The 25,595-nt window shown below is 37.7% G+C and overlaps 1 protein-coding gene and 1 long non-coding RNA gene across 4 annotated transcripts in view; both read left to right on the forward strand.

Annotated features, from left to right (window-relative positions):
* LRRC4C (leucine rich repeat containing 4C) overlaps window positions 1-22,920 on the forward strand; it is a 224,777-nt gene extending 201,857 nt beyond the window's left edge. For all 3 annotated transcript variants that reach the window (XM_053449482.1, XM_053449481.1, XM_053449483.1), the window contains one exon: window positions 20,791-22,920. In XM_053449482.1, coding sequence (XP_053305457.1) covers window positions 20,833-22,749 — 1,917 coding nt within the window. In that variant the 5' untranslated portion in view covers window positions 20,791-20,832 and the 3' untranslated portion in view covers window positions 22,750-22,920. The remainder of the gene's footprint in view (window positions 1-20,790) is intronic.
* A 1,358-nt stretch (window positions 22,921-24,278) lies between these two features.
* On the forward strand, window positions 24,279-24,939 carry LOC128467770 (uncharacterized). The gene is made up of 2 exons (XR_008345753.1): window positions 24,279-24,675; window positions 24,790-24,939. It is a non-coding gene; the product is annotated as an uncharacterized LOC128467770 (long non-coding RNA).
* Window positions 24,940-25,595: the final 656 nt, after the last annotated feature.

A 25,595-nucleotide genomic window follows, 5' to 3' on the forward strand; every position in this document is an offset into this window, starting at 1 on the left:
CAGTCTTTGGCACAGGAGCCAGGAAACTGGGGGTGAACTTGGCTGAATCGTGCCCCATGTTGATATAACAAGGATTTGATATGGTAGCTTTAATTTAACTGCTTCTCTCTGTCGCAACCCTATTAGCCTTTTTATCATTCTTCTCCCCCCTCCTTTCTTCCGACCTCTATGCCTAAGACCTTGCTAACAAGTATAAGAACATATAGTAGATATATATATACTAGATGGCATCATGGGTAACATCCTCTTCCATGAGGTACCTCAACACCTCTCCTTCCCAGAAGCCAACCTCAACCACTTCCGTTGTGCCAACCCTAACAAGGTTTCTGATGTCCTCTTGGCTTTCCACCCCACGACATGCCCTCTTGACTCTTATCCCCTCGCATCTCATGACTTCTCATTATGGTGTCCTGCCCTAAACCATCATCTATGCTCTCGTGTCCATTCAAACATGTCCTTATCTCTACCCTATTAAAGAAGCCTTCTAGATCCCAAATCCACATATAACTACCATCCTGTCTTTCCTTCTACTTTCCTGCCTTGCACATTTTCTTTCTACAAACGCACTTCTTCAAAAGCTGTTCCTGTTCACAACACTCTTTTGGGACTGCCCCCACCAACATGACTTATGATCAAAAGACCATTTCTGTTGGCTCTTAAACCTCTCTGCAGCATTAAATATGGCTGACCATCCACTATTCCTAAAAAAAGCCCATTTGTTCTCATAGGACCCTCGGCATGGTTCTCCAATGGCTCAAATCCTACCTCTCCGACTTTCCTTTAGTGTCTATTCTCCGACATTTTTTCCTCTTGCCAACTCACCCTTACCCTTTCTTTCTATCATATCCTCCATCAACCTCCTAATATCTTATACAATCTGAAGATCAGGGTCCTCTTTTCCTTCTGTCCCAGTATGTTTAAGATTTAATCTTAACGTCAAAATATATCTTGTCAGTTTTAATATTACTGGTATAATCAACCTGTTGTAATATCCCTAAGGAATAACTGTTACGATTTAGAGTTTTACTTTGTTATTGTTTATGACAGTTTCCATGGGAACACTAATGCCTAATAAAGGGAGACATTTTTTGGTGCAAAAATTCACAAAATATATACTTGTCCCGTCACATGCGATGGCATTGTGTGGACAACGGTGGCACCATTATTACCATTAGCTTTGGAGGTGTTTTGAATGAAATTACAATTACTCTTTAACCCTTTTGCAGGATTCTAAATGATTTAAATGGCATGCCTAGCTCAAAATATCTCCAAAGCTAACGGTAATAAACAATACACTTTGAGAACCAAAAGGGTAAGAACTATATTGCTCGCTCTAAAAAAAAAAAATAATTGGATGTATTAAATGAGGCAATTTCCTTATGGTGGGACAGGTCCACTTGAAAGAACGATTGTTTTCAATGTTTTGTTTATCTCATCCGATACAATGGAGCTTATTATCTTTACTGGCCATTTCACACAGATGGAGAGTTAATGGATAGAAGTAAATGAAGGAAAACAAAAACAAAAGATGTTTTGGATGCATTATTATTTTTTTTGTGTGCGTCTGTAAATATGACTTGGACGGAGCAGACAGCATGTATCTTCTACAGATGTTTCTACACTTTGATGAGTTGCTCTTTTGTTTCATGCTTGTTAAAAGGATCAGGGGTATACCTTCCAGTTCTTCTGGCTTTTGTGCTATCTCCCACTAATTGGCATTTTTAATTGGAATCAGTCAGAGATACCAGAGCTGCAATTCACAAATTGCCTTTATGCCTCACTGGTCTTACAGCTCCAAGGAATCAGGTTTATACCGGAGTGACGCTGTAGCTGGAGATTCACAGAATCTTCGGAACAGGTGCAAGTAGTTCCACAACTCTTCATTAACCTTCTGCTTCTGGTCTTCGCGAATACCGACCACAGTATGTGTTATTGTTCCACTGGCCTTCTTTCATTCCGATGGCTCTCTGGTGACTTTAATGCCACAATTTTATGTTTGTGGGATTACAATTTAGCCCCAGACCTAGTGTGGAAAACCAGAATTGTTGGCACACTGTTTGCACAGTGCCTAACTCAAGGGGTCAGTGATTGACTCATTTGTAGGGTAGACCGAGAACAACGTTGGGGCTTCAGCACCACTCAGGAAACCAACGCTGCATGCTAACCCAAGAGGGTCAAAAGGGACACAATGATAACCCTCCCAATGAGCACATCTATCAAGATAAGAAGATAGAACAGATTCCAAAAGTCGAGCAACCACTCAGGAAACCAACACTGCATGCTAACCCTAGAGGGTCAAAAGGGACACAGTGATAACCCTCCCAATGAGCACATCCATAAAGATAAGAAGATGGAACCAAGAGTCCAAAAGTTGAGCAACTCAACAAAGTGTGGCCAAAGTCCAAATATTGGCTTTCTACGGCAGGTTTAGTAGGCGGATGAGCAGGAGCCGAGCCTGTCCAAACACCGGATATTGGGTTAATATGCTGGGCTGCTCAATGATGTATCCAGGTAGACTGAGCCAAAGAATATAAACATTTACTTTTTATCTACAGATTTTGTTGCTGTTGATTTGTTACCCATGTAGCGTAAAATCCTGTTCATTTCAGATATTTTGGCTAATGTAAATCGGCATTGAGATTTGGCATTCCACGTTTTCCCTTCTAGCTAGCTGCTCCGTTGTAACGATGGGAGGTGGACGACATCTCAATGTTTACAGATCATAACATCAAATATAATGTGGTGGTTCGATTTGGAATTATAGGTTTTATGGATAACAATCCGCCTTTGGATTTACATACTTTATTAAACGTTATGATGAACGGGATGGTGAAGTGGAAGCTGTAACAATTACTATGAGGACTGCCCTGCTCATTCATAAAGATGATGAGATGTTTATTTTGCAATGAAGCCATTTATACTTGGGTATAAAAGCCTGTTCCATTCAGGGACGTGCAACTGCAGTCAAGACTCGTATGATTTTTCCTTGCAGCATTGGATGAGGTACAGGTGTTGTAGGGTTTCAGCTGCAGTTTCAGCCTGAGAGCTAGGAGACCTTAGATGGCCAAGGTGAGAAAGCACTCGCCAACTTCGGTATCGGAGATATCAGATGACAGCACCTTCAATCAACAAATCTTTCTTCCTTGGTTCTGCTCTACATTCATGGATGGTGGGTTCTGAGATTACTCCGTACAGTAGTGGAGGACTAGATCCCTGGTATGATCCAGTTACCCTTGGCATAGAGAGGCTCCTTGTGTGGTGGCATATCTATCTTTGGCGCCATGCTGCCTTCCTTACAGCTGAGCACCGGGTTAAACGTCACTTTAGAAGACCACTTGATTTTAACTCCATGGTAAAAAATGTCATGATTTTTGTTGGCTTATTTTTGAGGTTTTTGGGTTTTTATTTGATAAATAATGATATTTATATTAACCCAAGCCCACAGTTTTTAGGCCGTGCGCTGATATAATTCCAGAAAAAAAAGCTAGTAGAACATTTAAGATCATAACATTCAAAGTGTGACCGGATGATTAACTTGTTGTTAGTACAGTGTTTGGTCGCCTTGACTTAATATAGTGATGGCTCTTTTTTTAATCCTTACCGATAATAGTATAAATATTGTCCAGAAACCGTGTTCTTTGACCTATATCTCCAGAAATAATGAGTCTTTGAAAGTGATCGGCTGGTAAATAATGACATGGAATTGCTCATCCAAGTATCAAAAAGCAGCTTAAGGATTCATTAGCAATCCAATCTCTGGGTGCCTTAAATTGAAACAAGGTCTTTTGAAAAATGTAATTAGTTTATCTCCAACTTTCTTTAGTGTGTGTTGGCTGGTGTCAGCCATGAATATTAATGGCGATCAGGAGTAGCTCTTGATGCTTTGGGTACCGGGGCAATCTTTGTTGTCGATGTTCAAAGAGAAACCATGAGACAAAAACGTTATTAAGGATCGGATGAGGTCACCCATAAAAAATAATTATCAACATATTTTTTCTTACGCTTGGCTTAATAGTAATGATTTGTGCAATCTTCATAATGGAATGTTAGCATGAAATAAAGACTAGAAGCAACAATGTTAAACACCGTAGTGAGCATAAGATGCAGATCCATCCATACTTCGAGACTTGAGGATCACATGCAGACCAGGATTTAGGTGAATCCTTGTTTGGACACCCTAGTGACATTAATCTGCTCAAACCAATTTGACTGAGCTTCCAGTGTTCATGTTGGGTTATCCAAAAAATCTGGCCCAGTTCTGGCCCTCCAGGCTTTGCCTTCGAAAGCCCTGTTCTGGTAAAAGTAACCTACAGAAATGGCGCCCATTGCTCGCCGCGTTACGTTGGTGATCACCCCAAAACAACTTAAATGGCCAAGAGGGACTCCAGTGTTTTAAGGGGTCTGGTTAGTTGTGTGGCTAGAGATGGGGCTTTAACAATTATATTTTCTGTGACTTTGCAAGGGGAAGAAAGAGGGACAGAGGATTTTAGCCCCCAAAAAGGGACTGGCCCTCCTACACCGGGACACTTGTGACAGTGATCTATGCTAATCAATAAAAATGAATCAATGATCTTTAAGAGCCAAGATTTGTTCTTTTTTACGCTAAGCATCTCATACACTTAGTTTCACTAAAATGTCTCATTTTCTTCCACTTAATAACTAAAACTGATTATTTTAGATGCTTAAACCGGGAAAAATTGATTTTAGGCCATGATCTTGGCTATTTTGCAGGAGGCCAGACTAATCCTCCCAAGAGAGAACATGATTTAGGCATTGTTTTCCAAATTATTGTATTTAGGTGTTTAGTATACAGTCTATGCTGCTTTTACGACCCACGCATAATGGCAATTATTCACGTAAATATTACTTATTTTCCGGCAGTGTATGGTGCATGCGTTGTTGGCTGTTATGGAAATGAAGGGCTTTAGATCATATAACGTATCCCATGGCTTTGATTTGTGGATCGAGGCTCCTTTTGTCTGCAATGAAATCCTGTTATTTAAGATGCATGGCAATAAACTGTCCGACCATAAGTCACTAACTGGCTCCAGAACGTTTATGTCGATGTCTCAGGTTGATTGGCACTTCCAACCGGCCAATCATTGTCCTCGATTTAGCAGCTATATGTTATGTCTCCAAACCTACCCAAGGTTAGTAGGACACTGAGCAATTTATTAGCAGCTCTCCCCATGTAAGGACATAAACAGGATAAAATAACCCAAATTCCAATATATATATATATATTGTATAGGACACTATCGAATTAAAATGTAGCATATGATGATTGGACTCCACTAATGGTCTTTTGTTAATAAGTCAGGTTGCTTTGGAGGTTACCCTGCTCATATAATGGTTTATTACTCCATAAAACCCTGATTAAATAACATGCATATATTATATTGGTTTGTTCAAGGTCAATTGAGGTGGGACAGAGAGGTATATTATATACAGGGAGAGAATATCAAAGCAGTAAGTAAATATTGTTTTTGGGGACAGTGATATGATAGGAGAATTTATATTCCAAATCCAATATTTTATGTCCACACTCAAGTTCCAAGGGACATAAATAAGCAACTGCTTAAAACAGCGTTATTTTGGGTGACTTGCCCAAAAAGACTTGCCTCTAATGAGTTTTCCATGGGTAAAATAAAAAATAAAATAAAAAATAAAAAATAAATACAAAATAATAATGGGGGAGACCAAATCACAATGCTACCTAAACTCTTTTAAAAATGACTAATGGTGTCTTTGGATTAGATCTGCAACCTGGAAATCGTGGACCATAAATCACAGCGGGTTTAGTTCAAGATATATTATCATTCATATAAAATATCATGGAACAATATACACTCGGTGATGTCTTCATGCTGAATACTATAATGTCTGGGTCCTTTTATTACCGGGTTCTTGACACATTGAAACCATAGCTAATAACGATCGTTTACCGAAGGGGAATGGGGATTTATCGCCGTAGCTCTGAAACGGCCCAATTCTGGTGCAACAAAATAAATAAATATATATATATTTTTTTTTTTAAAAAAAGGAAATTTCAATTTGAATGCTCCTTTTTCTCAATACCCGAGATAGACCTAATAACTCCTCATTTTTCGCTCTGAAATATATATGTCCAAGGGTCTCTTACAGCAGGATCTGCTACAAAGTAGCAGCCATCCATTTATTTTTTATTCGCAGTTCTTTTTGCCTTTACCCAAAGCTCTTTGCTTCTAATCAGATAGACCGCTGTTAATGCCAATTATCGTTAAGCCACATCAGTCCTTAGTTTATAAGAGACTCCTATACCTTGTATTGATCCGAATGGTTAATGTCTGCTTATTAATGCACAGCGCTATTGTGCATTCTCCCCGTCCGAAGAGATTACGACTGCGAGTTCCAATTAATATTCATGCCGTGTGCCGAGCCGCATCCTAAGTTCCAGAAAATGCTATTAACTCTTATCTGCTGGGATCTTCTTTTCCGTACGTCGAAACAGAAGTCAGATCTTCCAAGGGGGGGGGGGTGGGATTTTATCCCGGGCCGTAGACGTCAACGTTTCAAATATAATAACGCATTGTAAGGCAAAGAGAGATTAAAGTAAAGTAATTAAGGATTGTCTACCAGTTTTTGCAATCGGAGCTCAGAGTTATGGGTTAGGTTCCCTGCGGTTTATATTTGTTCTTTGCGATTCCCAATTGGACAGTAAAGGCAAAATCACTTGAACCTACCAGATGCTATTGCCTATTGGCGGCACGAGCCGGTAATATCTATCCGTTAAGCATTGCCGACGTAGTATAAACAGCTGTAGCAGCCGCTAAAAAGAAATTCACTTAATGATCGTATAAAAATTTCAACTCTTCCGCTTATAACCTCATTGATTCGCTTTGGAAACTTTGTTTCTTTTCAAACGTCTCAAAGGTTATTTCCTTTCATTTTTTTTGGTTAAAAACTACTGGATTTGGTCAACACCATAATAAACACATTCAATTGGAAATTACTATTTTTTTCTATTAAAATTTGTATTATTTATCGTGCCTACGTGCGAGCTACCGTAAAATATGCTCAATAAATACAGATTTTTTTAATTTTTTTTTTACTTTTTTAATTAATTTGTTGATAGTGATAAATATGTCTTAGATTGGGAATTATTTATAATTATATAAATGTTAAACAGTGAAAAAGATAATAGTCATGTTGCCCAAAAATAAGATGGAGTCTTTAGTAGAAGCTAACATGTTTTATTGGGCGAACATAGAAAAAGAGAGATGGAGAAGAAAATATAGAGGTCCCCAAAGTTTAAACGTCAAGGTGAAAAGGGATATTTTTAAGTCTTGGTTTAAGTAGAATTGGGGATTTTCAACATTTTGCACGAATGTTGTCAGACTCATGGTTTCTCTATTAAGAATTTAAAAGTATATTTAAAATGATTCCTGAAAAAAATATAATAAATAATAGTGGTGAAAAGCATTTGACAAAATCATTATATTAAATTTAGGACAATTTTCATTCTTCATCAGCTCAAAACTATATATTTATATATTATATATTTTTATACATTTATATCTATATATTATATATTTTTTTCTATAGTTATATATTATATATATATAATATATAATATATAACTATAGAATATATTATATATTTTTATACATTATATTTATATATTATATATTTTTATACATTATATCTATATATTATATATTTTTATATATTTATATATTATATATTTTTATACATTATATCTATATATTATATATTTTTATATATTTATATCTATATATTATATATTTTTATATATTTATATCTATATATTATATATTTTTATACATTATATCTATATATTATATATTTTTATATATTTAGATATGAAATATTTTTTTACATTTAAATTTAGATATTTTTATACATTGATTTTTATATGCAATATATTATATTTTTATACATTTTGTATACATATTCTAGCGCCAAGCAATGCTAGTTAGGTGATTGAAGCCAAACCCAGACAGCGCATTCAAACTCCATGTACAATCGCGATGATGAATTTCACACATAAAACTTCACATATTCCTCCGACACTAAACTGAAATTACATTTTTTTTTTCACATGTATTTAAGAACTGCAAACTACGAAAACCGTTTCCCGGGAAACCGCATCCAGCTAATGCGTTTGAACGAGACACATTACTGCATGTTGTCTATGATTAAACGGCGTTAATGCGGGGAGCCTTGCCCATCGTAATGACTGGTTTCATGATGAATGCAGACTGACAGCTCAAAAAGCTGTCCTTCTCCCTTAAAAAAAAGTCAATTTTTTTTCCGAAACTAGCTATTTCATTTACTTAATCCTTATCTGGTGATTTGGTGGGATTAGGTTGTGACGACCCGGTAAGATAAATGACAAGAAGATGAACAGATTGAGGAGGATACAGACAAGTGCAATTGCATATTAGAATTGTCGGAGTTACTTGGACTTGGCGAACGCTGTCCGGTGTCATTACTGAGAGGTTTAAGAGCAGGGAAGATGCAATCTAATTACCTAATTTACGTGTCGTGATGTCTTTTGAAGACCAATGTCGCATTAGAACCAGCCAGGGATATGTTAACATTACGCATATTGTGCCGCCGTGGTTGGCCGCTGGTGGAAATGACCTCACATGGTCGCCTAGTTTAGAAAGAAAAAAATCATGACCATCATATGAGATTATTTCTTGAGATTTAAGATAATTTTTTCTGCAATTTGGTGTGAATAATCAGGATTGTGCGTAGCTCGGTTGGAAAGCAGCGAGTTGTAATGACATGGGGTTGGGCCAACCATTCTGTGGAGACCAAGGTTACCTGCCTAGGGTGCTCTACATACAAGAGGTGAATAGTTTGCTTAGGGTGATTATACCCTGTGGCAGGGGTGTCCAACCTGCGGCCCTCCAGCTGCTGCAGGACTACATCTCCCATCCTTCTCAGCCAGCCCCTTAGCTGAAAGAGCATTATGGGAGATGTAGTCCTGCAGCAGCCTATGAATCTAACTATCACCGGGCATCTTTGACATGGTTGCCAACAGTCCAAAATCAGCTGTTGGGACATGACCGCCAACATATTTCTTGTTCAAGACAACATGGAGTCTTTAGTTGATACCTTTTATTGAGCCAGCAGAGAAAAAGTTGCTAGGTTACATCAGCTTTTGGGACTTCAGAGGTCTCTTCTTCAGATTTTTTGGGTTATTGCCATTGGTCATCTAAATGCATGTTTGTGCCAACATACTGTTGGGCTTGTCCTCTGAGCACAACGTTTCCAGCACTTACTTCCCCACGAATACCTTTACGATGGGCAGTATGTTTTTTCTTGGAATTGAGAGGTTTTTTTTAAACTTTTTCGTTGGAAACCTGGATTAACGTGTCCAGTCGACCACACGCATGAAGACTATAAATCTAGAGGGATAACACTGAGATGCACAATACAACAAGGCTGCGACGTTCCTCTCAGTCTTCTCTGACTTACACGGTTGTCTCGTACTCTGCGATACAAACCCCCATTAGATTTATGATTATTAGAATGGGAACATAGACTGTAGAAGCTTCTATATGAATTGAATACTTATTTTTATTAATAACGCCGTGTTCTGGGAAACTGCGAGAATAAATCAGGAGGACCTGCTTTACATATTGTGGGAGTTCATATGAAAAATATCTCTCTAAAAATATCATTTTGGGGACATTGCCAGACAATTCCAGAAAGGTACTTTTGCTGATGTTAAAAAATTAAATGTATATATTGGATTTTTCTGGTCTTCTTTTTTGATGCTGCGTCCCTGACATAGATACTGGATTGTAAAAGATATAGAAATAGATATATGTTCTAATAAATAGATTTATCGCTATATAGATTCTAATCTCTGTGAGTAATTTAATATGTACGCTTCGAAAAGGAAAACAGAATTAAAAGAGCTGCCATATGACTTAGACGTTGCAGCCCTGCTGCAGTAGCTACCCTTCTCCTCCATGGTCTGATATTTCTTGACTCTAATTGGCTGCCTGAGACAGCCAATCAGTGGCAGGAAAATGCTCCCATTGATATGAATCGGTGCACTTTCTACACATGTGCATAAGGATCTAAACCTAAGTGCTGGTGGTGCATCAAAGTGCATTGCATATGGCGGCTGGAGTATCCCTCTAAACCAAGGGTGTCCAACCTGCGGCCCTCCAGCTGCTGCAGGACTACATCTCCCATACTCCTCTGCCAGCTCCTTAGCTGAAAGGGCATTATGGGAGATGTAGTCCTGCAGCAGCTGGAGGGCCGCAGGTTGGACATCCTTGGTTTAGAGGGATACTCCAGCCGCCATATGCAATGCACTTTGATGCTCTAAACCATCCATTGATCACCTCCTCTGCCGCATTATGGATCGGTGAGGCATCATAAGAAGGTTTGCAGTATCTTTGATATGGAAGCTGGAGGTATAGCAAGAGCCCCAAAAGGGCAGGGGGGGTACCAAGGCATGAACGTATCAGGTGCACATAGACAATATAGGTAGGGGGGGGGAGTGCAGAATGAGACTCGTCACAGTTAGTCGATTCAGGCCCATATTCTAACAAGGGAATTAAGCGGAACAGGGTTTACGATGAGGGGGCAAAAGTTTTGTCTAAACAAATTTTATAAAGAAAAAAAGCAACTCGGTGACTTACGCAAACAAGAAAGCTACCCTGGTTCAGCCATTTGATGAATTGAAAATGAAGAGAAACTTCAAAGATCGTCGGTAACCGGTTTGAACACAACAATGATCCTTTCAAACAATTCCCAGCTGTTTGAAGTGGAGTCAGAATGCATTAAGATCAAACCTGTGGAATAAAAGACCACTGCGGCGTTCAGCGGCTCTTTCTGTGATCTCCCGTTAAAGGTGAATTCCAACTTTTAACAAGGGTAAATGCTCTGTATACGGTTTACAATATGCGCGGCCGTGGAGCCGCATGTAAAATACTCCTTAACAATAACAGGTAGAAGAAAACAAAAACACACACAAAAAAAAACCCAGAAATTTAAGTGCGTGTATTTCGGCTGGAAAAAGTCGTTTGAAAAAAATCGAAGCCATAATGTTTAACTCTTTCTAGACACAGAGAGTAAGAGAGGTTTTTTAAACATGTTAACAAATGGCGGCCAGCCACATATGCATGGCTGGAGACTAGTGGTTTATGATGCCATTCTCTGGCCAATCAGGGGTGGATTTCCTTGCACCTGATTGGCTGCCTTGTGCTCCTTGGAATTCCTTCGTCACATTATGACGTAGAAATCTTTCCCGATTTTCTTATTCTTTGGCTCACTTTTTTTTCTATATTGAGTCAAAGTTTATGTCCTTGGCTTTGCGCCATTAACGAATCTGGTTTTGACATCTGGGCTCCCATTATTGAGTCTCATTACTTGTATTCTTCAGTCCTTGGCTGAGTTGACCGCGCTACCACTACTGGAATACCTGTTCCATCTGTGTACCAAACCAGTACTTGGTAGGCAGCGAAGAAAGTGGCCGTTGTAGATTAATACCCAACCAATACCACCAGCGACGTAGTCCAATGGTCCTCTGTCTATAGGTATGCCTTTGTTTTGCACGTAGACTTATGTACATCATTAGAGGACACCCATGTGGTTGGGGAATAACTTAAACTTTAACAACCACTTCTCTGGCATGGAACGTGCGTTTGATCATTTTTGGAGGATCGTTTTGTTTCCACAAACTGTTCTTTCTCTCTACCTCTTCCGAGAGCGTAATTAGCACTTCTTGGCTCTGTAGAGTTGAGCGTAAACGGAGACGTCGAAAAACAAGATCTGAATTTAAATTTGTAATTACATCAATTCTGCTGTTCGATCCAAACATTTTATTCTGACCCTTAAATTGGCTTTTGTGAGATTCAGCTACTATTTGCATAAATTGTAATTTATTTTTTTCTTTTGTCGGCGGATATAACTAACGTTAGAACAGAAAACAGGGGTCCAACTAGGCATTAAAAGTGGAAAGAAAATAATTCCATGTATTGTTTTTTTAATGCATTCCAAAATCCAATTGTGCGGAAAGTATTATCGCAATAGAAAGTTGTTGACAACGTATAAGGTGACATGAGTCGTTATGTTTTAATCTAGGCTACCATCTTAGCGCTCAGTATATTTAATAAACTTAGATAAGGGTACATGGAAACCATAACAACCAATATAACTATTAAGAATACACTGTATCTATACATTGCTGTGAGGAGCTGTCTTATCTACTTGTTGCGGGACTTACAATACCTGCTATGAACAGATTGCTAGCCTTCAATGGACTCTCATTGGTTATGACATGCCTCCCAACAATCCCCGTCTTCATGGAACAGTCCCGATTTTCAGGCACCGTCTTCCTGTCTCGCTTTCACAGGTGTCCGGGATCATGGGCCGACTGCGCAGATCTTCCCTGCCTGTTTCCGGGACCTTTAAAATCAAAGGAGGTCTATGCTACTTGGGTATTATAGGTGGGTGGGTGGCCACATCTCCGGCCCTGCCCACTACCAGGATGGGTACCGCCCACTTCTGGGCTAGGCCACTCCCATCAGGCTGTTGCTATACACCCCAACACAGGTGTCCCCTAGATGATGAGGACAAAATGTATCCTATGCGTCTGGGCCATTCTCAACTCAAATTAAAATCGTTCTTAACTTTTAAACGAAATATCTCAAAAGTTTCTATAAAAGTTTTTAGCGATAGTCCAAAGGTCTTTGATAGCTTTCAGAGATGTGAAGTTACGTGAGCTGTCACAACGTCAGACTTGTAAGTCTGATGTCGGATGTAAGGAACTTTTGAGCTCTTGAAAGCTTTTGTGACTTCCAATTACGTTATTAGAGTTTGTTCTTTCTCGTTGACGACCCATACTCCGATATCCTTTTTTTGTGTGTTAAAGACGCCCATGACAGGCTCACAATAATTTTTGGCAAAATGCATTCTCTGAACATCCAGACGCCAAATAGCTCCGAACTATCTGTCTTGTGTTTGAATCAGACATGGACCAAAAAACTATTTATTTTTTTTTTTTTTTTTTTTTTTAGTTTTTGGACAAGAAATTAATTTTTTGTCCTTTTTTATTCAGACAAAATTCAGAGGATTTTTTTTCATTTTAGACAAGTGTTTTTTTTTTGTTTTGTTTTTTTTAGTTTTTGGACAAGAAATGTAATTTTTTGTCCTTTTTTTATTCAGACAAAATTCAGAGGAATTTTTTTCATTTGGAGATGTAATTTACTCAAGGAGTGATAAAAAAAAAGCAAAAACAAATTTCCAATGAAAATTTGGAGCTTTTTTATTCCTTTTTTTTTTTTTTTTTTTTTTTAGTTGGGGTTGCCTTCTCATTTTTGAATATTCGTGCGAATAAACAAATGTAACAAAATTTGTTAACATTAAAATTTGTTTTAATCAATATAAACCCATGAGCAAAATGCTGCATTTTGACCCAAAAAGCTGTCACCTGAAACCTTCTGTTTTAGTTAACTATGGTTGATTCATTTTACAAATTCATCACAATTACTCCTGCCTAATGACAAAACTTTTATTTTTTTCCGATTTTCCGATGTTCATAAATAAAATGATTCTACTGGATCATCATTAATGCCGCGCCAGGACATTTAAATATTCATTTTTGTTCATAACAGAAATTTCGCGCATTGTGGGCGTTCTGCGGTGTGACTGCTAGCACTTTACTTTATACTTTATAAATATACATTTTCTAATTTCGTAACGTTAGTGGTGTTTTCATAGCAACCATATCCTCTAGACTTCAGTAAATCTTCCGTTGCCTTGACAACAACTGTTTGTCGTCAAATCCAGTTGTAAGAGCGGTGCGTTTTTTTTCTTATATATATATATTTTATTATTTTATTTATTTTTTTACTATTGTTATAATAAAAGGCCAATTCTTTTTTTCTCTTACAATATCCACCCTCACATAACGCCTTTACAAAACAATGGCAAAATACAAAGGTTGATACATTATAATAAAAAAATCATTATGCTTTAATAAAACCTGTTATAATAAAATATTCATGGGTGTCCCACGTTAAAAAATTTATATATTATGAACTGCAGGGGTCTTTCTTGAAAATCCGTCTTTGGTTAAAAGGCATTTCAGGTACAAGCTATGCATTTATTGTATGAATTGAAAAAAAAATCTACTCTGTGGTTCCTCGAAATGTTGTGTTTAGTTCACCCCAAAATGCAAATGAAATGCTACTTTATATGAAGGTTATGGGAGATAATGTCTAACGCTGCCCCATGGACTTGAGTGGCTTATCCCAATCTGCACATGGTAATACACAAAAATGGATTGTGTAGATGGAAAGATGATGGTAGACTTTCTTTGAGGACCTGACTACATTCTATTTTAGAATTCCACTTTGGACATATATGTAAAACAAAAAGGAAAAAAAATGGCTACGTCTTTAATACATATGGCCCATTGAATGGACCTGGAAGGTCTCCATGTTTGACCTGGAGTCTCCGGGTGAAGCACTCCGTTCCCCTGGGTCTCTGAGTCCCCTTCCTCCTTCTCTGGGCAGCAGTTAACCATACCAACTCCCAAATCCACTTTCCTTCTTACTTAACCCACCTATATGGTAAATTAGTCCTACTTCCTTATGAAGTCTCTCCTCCAGAAGAGAGAGAGAGCTCCGGGTCCCCTGCCCTGGGAAGTTCCCAGGTATGCCAATGACGCCATTACTATTGTTAATATTATCAGGTTTATTATAAACTCTCAATCATTATGATGTCAAGCTATATTTAAAAATACGTTTTTCTTGTATGAATGGTTAATTAAAGATTAAAGAGAGCTCAGGGAGGTCATTTTTGTTGCGTTTGGGACTTTTGAAGCCATATCTAGGCACTAAGTTGCATTAGGAGTCAAGGGGAAGCATTGAGTGCAGAGAAGACATGTATTAACCAAATTACTGCATAATAAGTCAAAAAATAAATTCAAATTACATAGAATTATCAAAATAGTTAAACAGTAAAGAGTCAAAGCAAGCCTTTCCACATTAATAAACCGGACAATCAGGAAAAATGCAGAATGAGAATTCAAGGTAGAGGCAGTGGGTCCTCTTATCTATTTTAATTACAATAGGTCAGGGGTGTCCAACCTGTGGCCCTCCAGCTGCTGCAGGACTACATCTCCCATAGTGCTCTTTCAGCTATGGGGGGCTGGCTGAGGAGTATGGGAGATGTAGTCCTGCAGCAGCTGGAGGGCCGCAGGTTGGACGCCCCTGCAATAGGTAATAAAGCCATCATTAGAATTTGGTCAGACTCTTATTTACCTGCCTTTTTTGTTCACACAACATTTTTGAACTAATTACATTTTGTGTATTTTGTGTGTCCCCTACCGCCGAAATTCAGAATACCAAACCTCCGTCAGAAAACGCAGTCGTAAAATGAAAGCTTTAACTTCTAATAGTCCACGGTGCATTTTCAATAGGGCTTAGTCATATTTCAGGGTTGTGTTCAGAAACCTACACAATAGCAGGCTCGGCCGTTGATGAATAATGCTTTTTTACAAGCAACATTTGCTGCGTGAACCCGGTGGAAGGCAAAATACGATATATGCTTTAATGTAGCTGCATTTCATTCCTCCGCAGCTAATACTGTGTGCCAACATAACATGAGACATTACCTATTCATCTGCTATGTTAAAAACCACCCACCTTCTTATTCACAGGAATATTTTGGCCCTACGCTATTAGAACTTCAAAATAGAAAAACAGATTTGGCATTTAAAAAAAAATGCAAAAAACATTGAGTTGGGGTTCTACGATAGAGAAAAATTGAATGCTTTAAGGCATCAACGGAGGAATCAACGGAGGAATAGGAAGACATTGAGAGCGAGAGCGAGAGAATGAGAGTGTGAGAGAATGTGAATGAGAGCGGGAGATTGGCTGAGAGTAAGTGAGAGAGTGAATGGGGATGACACATTTTGTTTCGTTGGCTTAAAACAAATAATAATAAAAAAAAATTGTTTTGAATCGTTTTTTAACCATTTGCAGTCTATTTTAATATGCCAGCCGGACTCTTAAGGAAAGGTCTGTTTCATGGATGCTTTGGAACATTTTCACTCAAAACTAATTAAATGCAAAAGGAAAAAAAATATGCACCTAGCAAAGATTGTAGCATTTAATCTGAGATCTGATCAGTCAATGCATTTTTTTAAAATTAGGTAACTATCTTCCCCTGCGACATTATATGCAAACTAATTAGTCTCGAGTGTAGGAGCTCATTTGCATATGAGGTCAGATTGATTATTTAACAAAAAGGGGGAGTATACACTTTCATTCTCTTTTTCCTGTATGTATTTTTTAAATATACATTTTATTTTTTTATTCTCATCACACCTTTTTATACCCTAATAGCATTCTCCTGAATAAAAAATATATATATATATATAAAAAAAAAAAGTCTTACTGACCTATGCCGGGTTTTTTATAATATATACCGTAAATTATAAGAAAAAAAGGGGAAAAAAAAAGAAAAAATAGAGGAATCTAGTTATCTTTAACTATACATCTTCCTTGTTGAGAACAACGTATATATATATATATACATATATATATATATATATATACATATATATATATATATATATATATATTCCATATATATATATATATATATATATATATATATATATTCCATATATATATATATATATATATTCCATAAATATATATTTTCCTTTGTACATGTCCTTGGAATTAGGAAATTCCGTATAAAGAAATAACAATTTTGGTAAAAAAAGTTAATTTTCTTTTTCTTTTCTTTTCTTTTTTCCCCCCTTTCTTTAATTGTAGCAACTTGCGTCCTTCAATTATGAATCTCGAACTTCAAAGAACCGTAAAATAATATTTTAAGGACAACTTTGCTGATGTGAAGGTTTTTAAGCAAAAACGTTCATCGCTTAAAGGAATTAAGACCCGGCGGCCGCGTGCATTAAATTCTAAATACCTTGAACTTTAACACAATCCTGAAACCGTTCCATTTAATGCTATTTGTATTATGTCATTACTTTCCTGTATCAAGGAACATTTTAGCGTGATTGCATTTGGAACGGCTAGCTGGGTCCAGATTACTTCATTCTGTAACAAAGAGCTGCGGAGTTATTGCTATATTATAGTTTGGATGCCGGCCAGTGATGGTTAAACTTTCTGTCCTTGGTTACCATGGGAACCATTTAAAAGTAATATTGGAACGCAGGCTTTTGGAAGGATGCAATTTACCAACGCTTTAATTATGATGGGATTCCAATCTATTAAGGGTGAGCGATTACGATTTTGATAGCACCTGTAGGCGTCATAAGGGTGGCCCACCGCCCGTCGCTGACTTTATCATGGGATACGTAGGGGGGATGTTGTGCATTTGCATGGGTTCAAGTCCTTTAAGAAAGAAGGATTTTTTTTCTATTTTTTCTATTGTATGGTATGATGTCATGCGATGGAATCTTTAAGTATCTTATAGTATCATTGGTTGGGAATTAGATTGTAGGTTTATTTAGTTTTTTGGTGATTGGAGCTACACCGACCTTGGAAGAAATGGACTCCCGTAGTTGTCCATAAAACCATATGAAATGGCTAAAAGTTGTTGGGTTTTTTTTTAGATGGGAGCCCGAAAATTCTTCAACCTCTGGGGAAACTCTCATGAGTCTTCCCGTGTCTGAGGTTCTGCCAGCACGTCTACCTGAAACCGAGAGAAATCTCGACATATTCTTCCTGATTAAATTTAATTATATTGAATGCCTGCTTGTGATGTCACAACGCTCTTGTATCAGTCACAGGAGGAATTGCATTAACAGGAGCTGAAGCCGGTGGTTTCTTTTCACCCATGTTCTCATTTATTATTATAAAACCAGGAGAAAGCCACCTATTTGCCTTAGCTTCCACCATTATTATTATTTCGCCTAGCTCTATTGTCTATTGTCTGAAAAGCACTCATGACATCATGCATGTAATCTCTTACCTCATAAGGAAATCCTGAAAAAACTCCTTTTTGGGACGTAAATGTTGGCAATACAAAATAGCCTATTGTCTCTGATTAGAATACACTTACATGCTGCAGCTTCCTGAACTATTAACTAGTGATAAAAACTGGGGATGATTTTGGAAGCCCTGCTTCAGTATCATAGAAACATTCCCATTCGGCCCCCGTCCAGTCTGCCCGCTTCTCCTGCTGTAAAGACTGAAACCTTAATCAGTCGTTGGTCTCGTCTTAGATTCTGGAGCCATATGTCTATCCCATGCATGTTTAAATCCCCTCACTGTATTACCCTCTACCACTTCTGCTGGGAGGCTGTTCCATGTATCTACCACCCTACCAAGAATACAGAGATATTTTAAAAAAGTACAAATTCTGCAAAGTTCTGGTGAATGACTTAGCATATGACAGGGTACGATTGTGATAAGCCAAGTAAATCATTACATGCCTCCCTTTATTCGAAACTGAACAGTCGTGAACAGGCTGCTTTCACATCAATGGTATGAGCTACAGTGAGTCACTAAATAATAGATTTTCTTTTTGTTACCAGGATTTTTTTTCCCTGCTAAATGAAACCGCATTTTGCTTAAGTTGAGCAACCTTTGCTGATCCGTGTTTTGTTATACAGAACACATGCATTATGCATTTCTGCGCTCCAGGTTATGAATGTGCTTTGAGCTGGGTGTAATTTATAAGGCTTCACTTATGGCTGATTTATAGGAAATTTCATTAATCTCTACAGCTAAGGGACCTTACAGAGAGCGGCAAATTGGAAATGAACCCTGGGCTCTGGGTTAGAATGAGGTACAAATGAATCCACCGTGAAAGGTTTGAGAATCTCCAAAGTCTAAAAAGCTCATTTTGTGTAGGGAGCCTGGGGAATATTTTTGATACAAACAGGAATCTCCTCCCCGCTGAAGATGCTGTGACTATGTATCAAGCGTCGTCTTTCTGTAACACTACGTAGTCTGGAACCTAGGAACTACACAGACACCGTAACTGTATCTCAAATTGTGTTTAGACATCAGAACGAGCTTTCTATTATGGTTTTTATAGAAAGATAAACCTCAAGTGGAGCATAAAGAGGTCTAAGCACATCCATTGTCTCTTGTTTGAGAAATCCATTGTCTATTATATGTTCTTATTTCTAGAACTAAATATTCCATGAGCCCAAGTGCATATCTTTTTGTTGGTTGACTTAATTTACTGGGCAGATCCCACATCTAGGGATTACTTGGAAACATCATGGTTGACATCTTCTCTGAAGATAAGAAGAACAATTTGGGCTATACCCATACCTGGGCACTTTGTAAATAAGCTGACCCTGAGACTAACCAAAAGCTCATGGAAACCTTGACTGGTCATTATTTAAAGATCTCACTTAATTGAGTCACCTGTATTCAAGCAGGGATATCGACTGGTATCAACACACTGGTGGTATGGTGGTACCAATTGTTAATTTTATACATGATCACAGCAGTGTAGAATAGGAAGGATCAGATCCAGACCGCGTGACTCTGAGAATCTGCCCCTTCAGCTTGATATTGGGACAAAAACCCTACGTTTTCTCAGATATGGTTATGCCTTCTGCTTAACCAATGATGGCCAAAATTGATTTAGTACCCTTTCACCACACATAGATTCATTTTATAAAAAGTATGCACAATGGACACATTGAACAAGCTTATGACATAGCATGTCAGATGATAACCCAAGTTATTTGGAAATAATTAATAAAATATATTATTATTATTATTATTATTATTATTATTTTTTTTTTATTTTTTTTTATTTTTTTTATGATATGCCAATTTGCCTCTAAAGTCATTTACCGAATATAATAGCCTGAAAATTCTTCATAGAAAAAAAACAGGGATCTCAGTTTTATTAAAATCAGAAATATTATTTACATTTAAAAAAAAAAGTGTAAAAAAATGTTTGAATTACCCTAAAATGCGTCTACCTGCACAGTTTACCATTCGTTAAACAGACAGATGGTACAGCATGAACATGATTGAAAAGTAACAGACATTATTTAAAGCACAATTTAATTAGGAGAATAAATCAAAGTGAAATTGAATCGAAGTCAAATGTGAAATAAGAGCTATTCATAGCGTACAAATTACTGATAGTAATGATACACTAATAAGTCATTTTTTGTATAGTAATTATTTCCAATTTTGGTAATTTTTTTTTAACTTAATCTGTATTTGCTTAAGTAAAAAAAAAAAAAAAAATTCTATTCACATAACACAGGATTGCAAAACCCAGCGACCAAAGAATCTTGTGTTCTGTATAAGAAATCATTGCTAATAGGATAACGTAGATATTTTAGAAATTGCTTTCGGGGCGGGAGGTGAGCAAGTTTTATTTTATTAGAATTTGTTTAGCTATACGTTGCCGAGTTTGTGTGTCATAGATGCTCATTGGACAGATATGAAACGTATAGCGATGACATCATCCATGGTTTTAAGCCCCTCAAAGCCCCACAGTTTTCTGTGTCAATAAGGGATCGAAAACTTTACCTATATATTTATGAATTGTATAGGATTTATGGCTCCAAGTTTGAATAGCTTTTTCTTTTTTTAGCTTAATTGATGAGAAAAAAATAATATGATATCACAAGTTGAATCAAAATTATAGGAAGTATGAAAGCAGACATAATTTGTATAAATTAGTCAAACATCTCTATTTTTAATTTAATTTTATAATGTATCTGATGATTTTGAGTTATAAGCTACGTTTGTTGGGTAATCATTTCCTTTTTTTTCTTTCTTTTTTTTTTTATAGACTACTGGAAATCCTGAAGGACCAAACACAAACAAATTATGAATGTTGAACAAGATGACATTACACCCACAGCAGATGATGATAGGTCCTAGGTTCAACAGGGCACTATTTGACCCCCTTTTTATTGTGCTTTTGGCTCTCAAGCTTCTCGTGGTGGCCGGATTAGTAAGGGCGCAGACCTGCCCTTCTGTATGCTCCTGTAGTAACCAATTCAGCAAGGTAATTTGCACACGGAGGAATCTAAGAGAGGTCCCAGATGGTATTTCTACCAACACAAGGCAGTTGAACCTCCACGAAAACCAGATCCAAATAATCAAAGTAGACAGTTTCAAACACTTACGGCACTTAGAAGTTTTACAGTTGAGTAGGAATCATATTAGGACGATTGAAATCGGAGCCTTCAATGGCTTGGCAAACTTGAACACGTTGGAACTCTTTGACAACCGTCTGACCACTATCCCCAATGGAGCTTTCGAGTACTTGTCAAAGTTGAAGGAGCTTTGGTTGAGGAACAACCCAATCGAAAGCATTCCGTCCTACGCTTTTAATCGTATACCTTCCCTTCGCAGACTAGATTTGGGAGAGATGAAGAGGTTATCATATATTTCCGAAGGGGCATTTGAAGGCCTTTCAAACTTAAAGTATTTGAACCTCGGAATGTGCAACTTAAGAGAAATCCCCAACCTCACCCCTCTTGTAAAGCTAGATGAGTTAGACCTTTCTGGGAATCATTTGTCTGTTCTCAGGCCAGGATCTTTCCAAGGATTAACGCATCTACAAAAACTGTGGATAATGCATTCCCAAATTCAGGTGATCGAAAGGAATGCCTTTGATGACCTTCAGTCATTGGTGGAGTTGAATTTGGCACACAATAATCTCACTCTGCTGCCTCACGATCTTTTCACGCCTCTCCATAACTTGCAAAGGATTCAGTTGCACCACAATCCTTGGAACTGCAATTGCGACATTCTCTGGCTTAGCTGGTGGCTCAAAGAAATTGTTACCACTGGCAGCACGTGTTGTGCTCGTTGCAGCACACCTCCCAGCTTGAAAGGAACTCACATCGCAGAACTGGACCAGAACTACTTTACGTGTTACGCCCCGGTGATTTTGGAGCCGCCAACTGACCTGAATGTCACAGAAGGGATGGCCGCAGAGCTCAAATGCAGAGCATCAACATCTTTGACTTACGTGAGCTGGATTACTCCGAATGGATCCATTATCACCCATGGGGCTTACAAAGTGCGCATTAATGTGCTCAACGATGGCACCTTGAACTTTACAAATGTGACAGCGCGTGATACGGGCTTGTACACATGCATAGTGAGCAACTCCGCTGGGAACACCACTGCCTCGGCGACACTGAATGTCACTGCCAGCGATACTGGTTACACGTACTTTTCCACAGTCACTGTAGAGACTATGGAACCATCTCAGGATGAGGCAAGGACCACAGAACACAACGTCGGCCCGACACCGGTCATTGACTGGGAAACCACTAATGCAACAACCTCTCTCATGCCACAGAGCACAAGGTCCACGGAGAAAGCCTACACCATCCCGGTCACGGATGCAAACGGTGGGATTCCAGGGATCGACGAGGTTATGAAGACCACCAAAATTATCATTGGTTGTTTTGTGGCCATCACGCTCATGGCGGCTGTAATGCTGGTCATTTTTTACAAAATGAGAAAACAGCATCACCGGAAAAACCATCACGCCCCTACGCGGACTGTTGAGATTATAAACGTGGATGATGAACTCACAGCTGATACTCCTATCGAGAGCCACTTGCCCATGCCTGCAATTGAACACGAGCATCTAAATCACTATAACTCTTACAAGTCCCCTTTTAACCACACAACAGTGAACACAATAAATTCGATACACGGCTCTGTGCATGAACCTTTATTGATTAGAGCAAGCTCTAAAGACAATGTTCAAGAAACTCAGATCTGATAGTCCGCTGTGCACCAGATTAAGAGCAAAAACAGACAGTTTATAAAAGGACAAAAAAAAATAATGACTGGGCTAAATCTACTGTTTCCAATAAAAAAGTGTCTTTACAAAAAAAAGAGAAATAATAAAAAAAAGAAATTTATTTATTAAAAATTCTATTGTGATCTAAAACTACTGAGATCCTTTTATTCCTCAATCCAATTTTTGGTACGCTTGGTTTCATTCTTATGTTTCACAGGAGATATCACGTACCCAAGGATATCTGCCCCCCCCCCATTTACAACTTAAAAAAAAAAAAATCGACATAATGACTCATTGTGGTTATTTCAACTGGTTTATTTAAGTGATCTGGAAGGGATAGTAATGCTTAACCCCTTAATGACAAAGCCCGTACATGTACGGGCTCAAAGTGCATTGTTTTCAATGGGTTTTGGGACCGCCCATTGCCCTTAAGGGGTTAATGAACAAGTTGTGTGCAATATTCCTACAATACAATATTATAGGACTGTGTAATACGACATATCACAGCCTAAAACAAACAAAAAAACAACAACGCTACATTAGTAGCGGTAAATTAAACCGCATGAGCTCTTCCCATTGAAAATCTCTAATACCATTTTACCCTATTTATGAACATTTCACATGCAAAAGGCACCTGTCATCGTAAAATTATTTTTAAATAACTTTGAATTAATTTGTATTTTTCATCAATAAACGTAAATAGCTGATCCAAAGAGCAGGCCGCTGGTTGGGTGGTTTTTAGGTGACACAAAAGGTCTTAAAGTCAAATACTCCGAATTCACCAATTTAGAAAATTCTGTATGAGAATTCTTTATGTTTTTATTTTTATTCTTAGCTTTTTAATGAATTAAGCATTATTATTCTTACTCTTTGAAGGCATGATGCAGTCGGTCCCTTCAAAACATTGGTGTATAAATTGGTCGGGAAGTATGACAGGTTTTAGGGTCGCCATTGGGTCTGTAGAGTAGGCAGAGTTGGGTTTTGAAGCATTCCATTGAGTTTAGAAGTAAAAAAAAAAGGGAAAATGAGATTCTCAAAGTTATTTACCCCAAAATGTTTCATGTTGTCCTTTGACATCAACGGAACAGAGATATGTTTAATCCAGATACAAAGTTTATCTCTGTAGACCCCACTGTTGCGCAATGAGAAATGAGCTATGTTTCCGAACACAGCTGTGATAATCTTTCATTAAATAACATTACTTTTGGTGGCCAACATGTGACATGTAGATACGTGGCTTCACTATTGAATTGGATCTTCATCTTATTGAAGGAGGCAAAGATTGGAAGACTAATGGGATTTCTTCCTCTTCCACCCATTAAATGCTATTTTGGCAATGATCTGGTTGAGAAAACAAAATATAGTCAGGAGGGCTTGAATGAATAACCGAATTCCAAAAAAAGTTGACTAATGGGTGCCAGCCTCGGCAGTCAAAGGCCCATTTGCCATTTTGTGAACATTTTCCATTATTTCTCAATGGTTTTCTGGCTTTCACGTGGACCGAAGTCTATTAATGGGGTTCAGTAGCATCAGTAGTGTATAAAAGAGAGAGTAAGAAAGAAAGCAAAATCACATTATCTTTATTTTTTTATGTAATGACCTATTCTGTGTTTTGCAGAAATTCTATTCTGTGGATAAAAAAAAAAAATTCCATTGTAAGAATCTATAAATCCATTATCACTTAAACCACTCTAAAACAACCTGAATTTGTAGCTACAAGACATTAATATAAGGTGATAAATAAAAGCAAATTGTTGGTTTTTTTGAACTTGGGCAAAGCTTCTTTGTAATCTGGATGATGAAGAGGATTTAACTCTTTGTGGGGTAGAAACACTTTGGTGTGTGGGTCAGAAATAGAGTTTAGTGTTTGGTCATGGAGGTGTTTGATATTTTGAAAGATAAAATGTTTTGGTTTCGTAGAGGGAGAGGTGACGAGAGGAGAGATTTTTAGAGGGTCAGAGGTTTCAGTTGTAATGTAAGAAAATTTGACTTTACCGAGATGGTGGTGAGTTTGAATAGCCTCCCAGCAGATATGGTATATGTCAATACAGCAGGGGAATTTAAACATACAGTGTGGGATAGGTATATGCCTCTTGAATCTAAGGCAAGACCAAGGAGCAATTAAGGTTTCAAACCAAACTCTATGAGAAGAAACTAACGAGAGAGCGAGAGAGAGAGAGAGAGAGAGAGAGAGAGAGAAACAGAGAGAGAGAGAAATTAAAGGAGAGAGAAGAGAGGTGTGACAGTAAAGAGAGATGAGAGAGAAGAGAGAAATACAGAAATGATAAAGAAAGGAAAGAAGAGAGAGTAAGTAGGAGAAAGAAATGAGTAAATAAGTAAAGGAGAGAGGAGAGGAAGGCTCTCCAGTCCTCCCAATATACAGACTTCAAGGTGTATAAAATATTTTATTTTATGGAACTAAATAGTGGTAAAAAAATAGCATTTTTATGGGCAGCGAAAGTGAAATCCAATTTTACATTTTTTAACTAGGAGAGTGTTTAAAATCTGAGTTATTTAGGATTCCCTCTGTCTTTCTGTCTCTCTCTCTCAAACACACACACACACACACACACACACACCACACACACACACACACCACACACACATATATAGGTATATATATATATATATATATATATATATATACATATATATATATATGTATATATATATATATATATAAACCGCTACATTATGTATCTACAGGACACAGTTGGTTGGTTGCGAAGGAAGGTGGATACACATAAATGGATACGTAATGTGATGGAATGACTATTGAAGCAACCATTTTGAAGCTATGTCACACTCTGGTTTAAACTTCTGGA

This window comes from Spea bombifrons, chromosome 10, assembly GCF_027358695.1.
Source record: "Spea bombifrons isolate aSpeBom1 chromosome 10, aSpeBom1.2.pri, whole genome shotgun sequence".
Taxonomy (NCBI): domain Eukaryota; kingdom Metazoa; phylum Chordata; class Amphibia; order Anura; family Pelobatidae; genus Spea; species Spea bombifrons.